At 49.7% G+C, this 6000-nt stretch overlaps 1 protein-coding gene across 1 annotated transcript in view; it reads left to right on the forward strand.

Moving 5' to 3' along the window:
• The window catches only part of CFI (complement factor I), a 31065-nt gene extending 25592 nt beyond the window's left edge, over positions 1–5473 (forward strand). Inside the window, exons 10-14 of the mRNA XM_056116862.1 lie at positions 514–617; positions 787–890; positions 2659–2933; positions 3797–3901; positions 5155–5473. Of these exons, the coding sequence (XP_055972837.1) occupies positions 514–617; positions 787–890; positions 2659–2933; positions 3797–3901; positions 5155–5372 (806 nt within the window). The 3' untranslated portion in view covers positions 5373–5473. The remainder of the gene's footprint in view (positions 1–513; positions 618–786; positions 891–2658; positions 2934–3796; positions 3902–5154) is intronic.
• The last annotated feature ends 527 nt before the right edge of the window (positions 5474–6000 follow it).

Raw genomic sequence — 6000 nt, forward strand, 5'->3', positions numbered from 1 at the left:
GCCCCACAAAGAGTTACCCCTGGGCATCAAGTCAGTTAGCTCTGAGCACAGCCAGGTATGGCCCCCAAACCAACAAAACATAACAAGAACAAACAGAAACTGCCTCTTAGAAGAGCAAACCCAGTTGAGTGAGAGGGTTGTTCATTGTTCGCTCTCTTCATTCGTCCTCCCCTCCCTGTGCCCAGCATGTGGGCAGCTTATGTTCAAGATTCCAAACCTGCACCCCACCCCGGGCTCTGGGGACCCCTTCTACCTGCCAGAGGTCAGTAAATGCACCCCTTTGGCCAGGCCCTGGTGTTGACCAGCCTGCCTTCAGGGGTCACCTCAGACCTCAGGAGTTGGGGACAAGGTGGTCTGTGCTCTTGGCATTCAGAATAACCTGCTACAAGGTGGGCCTGGTTTGAATCCCATGGGACTCTGCTGATTTGTTCACGGGTTTGAGGGTGTATCTGGCCTTGCCTGCTGTATTGAGCTGAAACCATCCTAAATGCGCAGTGTCTTCCTTCCCTTAAGAAAGAAAACGGATCAAGTCACTCCTCCCTACAATGTCCTGCGGGGTGAAGCAGCACATGCACAGCCGAAGGAAGCGCGTGGTGGGAGGCAGCCAGGCGCATGTGGTAAGTTGCGGGTGGGCCCTTGCTGCTCAACGCCCACCTCTGATAAGGAGAGGCAGAAGGAAGCTGGAGAGAGGCAGGGGTGTGATTACAAAAGGAGGGGGATTTGGCAGGAGACGCATCTCAGGGCAGATTACATGAACACACACACACACACTCACGTCTTTTCCAGGGTGACTTCCCTTGGCAGGTGGCCATCAAGTACGGAGATGGGATCAGCTGTGGTGGCATCTACATCGGTGGCTGCTGGGTTGTGACCGCTGCACACTGTGTCAGGTGAGAGGGCCAGGCATGTGGTCTCTGATCATGGACGGATATATGGAAAGAGAGGGACATGGGCACATACCTCCGTGTTGCTATCCGGTGCGGGGGTCACTGTCCCACAGTGACCTGAAGGACCTATTGATGCATTTGGGGGTCAAATCACGGTCTCCGCCCCCTCCCCCCAGTCAACAGAGACAGACAAATGATGGAAGGGGGTGGAGCGCAGGCCACCAGGCTAGTTGGTAATCCGTGGCCATCTATTCAAATCTCACAGTGTTAGTTATATCGAAACCATGAAGAGCTGGGGGTAGCAGTTACACACGAGTGTGGTTAAACATTATCATAACAATGAACAGATGTTTCTTCAGGGGAAGTTCTTCAATGACAAAATCTCATCTAAGTGCTCAGCACCCTGGATTCCTGCTAGGAGATTCCTCCCAAGGGTGGAATTCCATCTAAGGGCAAATTGCTTTCTCCTTTCCTCAGCTAGTAATCCATTTAAACAGCTGTATTAAATTTACTTCTTATGAATATTTCTAAGTCATGTTGTAGGAACACAGCCCTGTCACTGTCCTCCCATTGTTCATCGATTTGCTCAAGCAGGCCCAGTAACGTCTCCATTGTGACAATTGTTACTGTGTTTGGCATATCGAATACATCACGGGTAGCTGCCAGGCTTTGCCGTGCGGGCGAGATACTCTCGGTAGCTTGCCGGGCTCTCTGATAGGGGTGGAGGAATTGAACTCGGGTCGGCCATCTTGGACGCTTGCAAGGCAAATGCCCTACCTGCTGTGCTATCGCTCCAGTCCAGGAACACAGTAAGAGATATATTAAACTTAAAGGTTGGCTCTTCCTGGGGACATCTCACTATATAACCCAGACCACAGTCCTCAGGCCAGGTTAGTCTTTCCTAACCCCAGCAGGGTCCTTGTTCAGTCAAAAAAGACCCTTCTTTTTTGGGTCATGTAAGTGTTTATTTCATGACTGTGCTCTTCACTGATTATACTTTCTATGGTGGTTGGCCTGTCCCTTTCCAGTGCCAGTATGGCCAGCGGCTTGCCCTGGGTCCATCCAAGTCCCTCACCAGGGCCCCCTTTTGGGGTGTTAAGAATTGAGGGCAACTGACGCTTAAATCAAATAAATAAGATAGATGCCCAGGAGTAAATATTACTTGGAATCGGTTAATTCCCAAGTTACAAAAGCATAACATTAACTGTCTTCCTGTGTCTATACAAAAAGGACATTGCTCTAAAGTAAACTATGCAAAGGACATAAAGGAAAGATTAAAAACAATATTTCACTTACATATACAAAATCCAGAGCCCTCAGGAGATCTGACCTACTGGTTATGGGGTTTGATTTGGGGAGATTTGTGATTAACAGACAGGGGAAGCAGAGCCCAGAGGAGAGGTTGAAGATAAACACTGAGGACTGGGAGTGCCCGATGGAACTGGGTGTGCCCCAAGCATCATGTGTTACTTTTTTTTTTCTTTATGGGTCACACCTGGTGATGCACAGGAGTTACTTCTGGCTCTGCACTCAGGAATTACTCCTGGCGGTGCTTGGGGGAACCATGTGGAATGCTGGGAATTGAACCTGGGTTGGCCGTGTGCAAGGCAAACAACCTACCTGCTGTTCTATCGCTCCAGCCCCCGTGTATTACTTCTTAAAATGCTCAGAACTGTCATCCAATGCCCCAGGAAGCGTCTAATGTACATAATCATAGTTATGTGGGTTTTTTTCTCAGCACGTTTCATTTCCCTCCTTCCACTGATTCCAGAGCCAGTAGAGTGCGCCAGTACATTATATTCTCATCACTAATAGACTGGATAAAGCCCAACACAGAGCTGCACTTTCGATTAGTGAACAAAGTGATCATCCATGAGAACTATAACGGCAGCACCTACCAAAATGACATCGCTCTGCTCCAACTGAAGATGCCCTCGCTCAAGGAGTGTGAGATGCCTGGTTCTGTGCCCGCCTGTCTGCCCTGGTCTCCATATCTCTTCCAGCCCAATCACAAGTGCATCGTTTCCGGCTGGGGTCGAGAGAAAGGTATGTTGGGCCATTTATTTCTCCCAATCTCAGGCTTGGAACTGAAGGGGAATATGCAGGAGCTCCGGTCTGCCCAAGGAGAAGCATCAGCAAATCCCAAAGAGCACCAGGTGGGATGTTGCCCCAGAGCACCTCCCCAGAACAACAGCCGTAGCCAAATGGCAGTGTCCCCAGCCAGGGGGAACAACACAATCTCACAGCTGGCCCCACTTAACGCCACACGACTGTTCACACAGCTTGTGATGTCACTTCCAGCAGGACACAGACCCAGACAGGAAATTGGGTGATGCTCTCACCATTTGGGGGCCACACCCACGGTGCTCGGGGCTTACTCCTGGCTCTGGCTCAGGGACCAGTGGGGATGCTGGGGATCAAGCCCAGACTGGACACCTGCCAGCTGGGGCCTTACTTGCTGTCCACACTCTCTCACCCCCTGGACACTGTTATATCGACACAATGCTGGGGTTAGCTGGAGTGCCTGTGATGTAGCATTTGACATGTCCTTCTGTTCTGGGTCCCCCCCACACATGTTGGGGGCAGTTGCCTTCCCCTGCACTCGTGGGTTTGCTGACATGTGTGGTTCCTCCCATTCCAGAGCCCTCGTAGCTGTCACGTGTTGAAATGGCACTGTGTGACTTACGGGCCCTGTGACCCTAGCCTTTGAGTTCAGGCATCCCTTGACCCTCCCACAGCCCCCTTTTGAAGAATATTTCTAGAACTCGGGAAGGCAAGCTCACACGCAGTTACAGGCAGAACTGCTTACACAGGAAGAAATGTGTTGTTTTATCCCTGGTCCTGTGTTTGCTAAACTGTGAGACCTTTGTGTTGGAACTTCCCCACCTTCTCTTTCTTCCTTTGTTCAGGGAACTTAAGAGTCTTTTCTCTGAAATGGGGTGAAGTGCACCTCATCAACAACTGCTCTCAGTTTTATCCAGGCCGCTACTTCGAGAAGGAAATGCTGTGTGCAGGTAAGACTCTGGTGCCCCTCATCCTCCTGAATCCCAGCCCTTGGGCTTCTGGCAGCAATTCCCTCCAGCCTTGAACTCCTCAGGGCAGTATGTCTGGCCCCTGAACCACTGCGTGAGGGGACTCCACTTCCCCCAGTGAGGAGCTGTGTGCATGGACCACATGTCTTTATCTATGAGGCTGGGGGTCTTAGTAAATGAGGAAAGTACCTCATCTACTTACCCAGAGTCTTACAGGTAAGAATTCAGGTATCCAAGATCCACCCCCAGACTTAGAAATTCAAATGCAAATGGCCCTGGGTGGAAGGAAGTTCTCCCTCCTTGGAGATGACTCAGTGCCTCTTGTGGTCCCTGTCACCACCAGCGGGAGGGTCTTCATAGGTGGTGTGCTTGCACATACTGCCCCAGCCCTGCCCTTGAGGGTGACCCCTTGGGGGACCAGTCAGGCCCAGCATTGGAATGTATGACTGAATCCACTTATCGTGTGGTATAGGAAAAGCAGAGTTATTTATTAAAGTCTGTAACTTCTTGGATATACTGGTTTAAAATCCCCTTGGAACTCCTCAGAGTGACAAGAGAGTAAAGAGACCAGCCTGCCTGCCCATCCCTGGTGTCTAGGATGAATGACAGAGGGCTAATGTTCCAGGCAGCAGCGCTGAGGGCTGACTCTGCTGCTTAGCTGCAAGCCCACGGAGATGTAGGTGGATGTGTCAGGGAACCTCTCTGTGTCTTGCTGGACCGTTATGAAGGAGGGATCAGGGTAGAGCGATTAAGATAGCAGGGAGGATGCTTGCCTTGCAGGTGCTGACCCAGGTTTGAACCCAGCATCCCACAGAGTCCCCCAGCTCTGCCAGGAGTGGTCTCCAAGCACAAAGCCTGGAGTAAGTCCTGAGCACTACTGGGTGTGATCCCAAACCTAAAATAAATAAATAAAATGGGGCTCCTAATACTGATGTGACAGGGCTCCTAATACTGACAGGTTGCCAGTGACTAATACACGTTGTTTGTCACCCAAGAGGCTCTAGATGGTCCCACGAACTTCTCACATGAACTTTGATGCTCTTTTTTCTCATCACCTTTACCCTTATGTACGGACAGCAGAAAGCACTTGCTAAAGATGATTGTGAAGAGAAGGCGAAGTCCTTCCTGCCCGCATCTCTGGGTCCAGCAGGGGCCCACAGGGGGCTGAGTGGGTCACTCCCTGCCCGTCGGCTTCTCCCAGGGAATAAGTGTGTGATTCTCTCTCTCTCCCTCAGGCACTGACGATGGCTCTATCGATGCCTGCAAAGGGGACTCTGGAGGTCCTTTAGTTTGTCAGGATGTCAACAACGTGACTTACCTTTGGGGTATTGTGAGTTGGGGTGAAAACTGTGGAAAACCAGAGTTTCCCGGAGTTTATACCAAAGTGTCCAACTATTTTGACTGGATTGGCCGACACGTGGGCAGGTCTCTCATCACTCAATATAACTTGTGACAGTCTTTCCGAGCTCACTCTCAGGAGGACTGTTGAAGTGGGGGACGATACTGCATCACCACTAGTTTGCTAGAGGTAAAAATAAAGCACATTTTCTTGGACATGTTTAAAGTTCTCTGCAAAGCTTACATCATGTTGCAATTTTGCTGTTATATTCTGAATTTTGTAGTTAAGGTATTTTTAGGAAATGTAATAGAATAACCTCCTTATACAGGAATGATGTATGGACGTATGAATGTTTGGTGGACTAGAAGACTTTGGATTGCCTGCACTTAAACCTCTTTGTGTGTGTGTGTGTGTGTGTGTGTGTGTGTGTGTATGCACAGGCTGAAACTCCACTTAATCACACAAGGGCGATTTATTATCTTGTGTGTGTCTCATTTTCCATCTTAAAAGTGGAAACTAGATTTCTAAGAGACCCCTCCCTTGAGTAAAACGTTGGCATTGCTGTTGTGACAGAATTCAGTTAATTGATCACTGGAGACCATCCTAGGCGAGAAATCAGGGAGATTTTGCTCACTAACGTCCAGATGACCCACAACTAGGTGATCATCTGAAATTCCAGGCAGACCTGGGATATAGAGCGTTCTAAATAGGAAGATTCCTGGCAATATCACACAGTTAGGGG

Source organism: Sorex fumeus, unplaced genomic scaffold (genome assembly GCF_029834395.1).
Source record: "Sorex fumeus unplaced genomic scaffold, SorFum_2.1 ptg000033l, whole genome shotgun sequence".
Lineage (NCBI taxonomy): Eukaryota > Metazoa > Chordata > Mammalia > Eulipotyphla > Soricidae > Sorex > Sorex fumeus.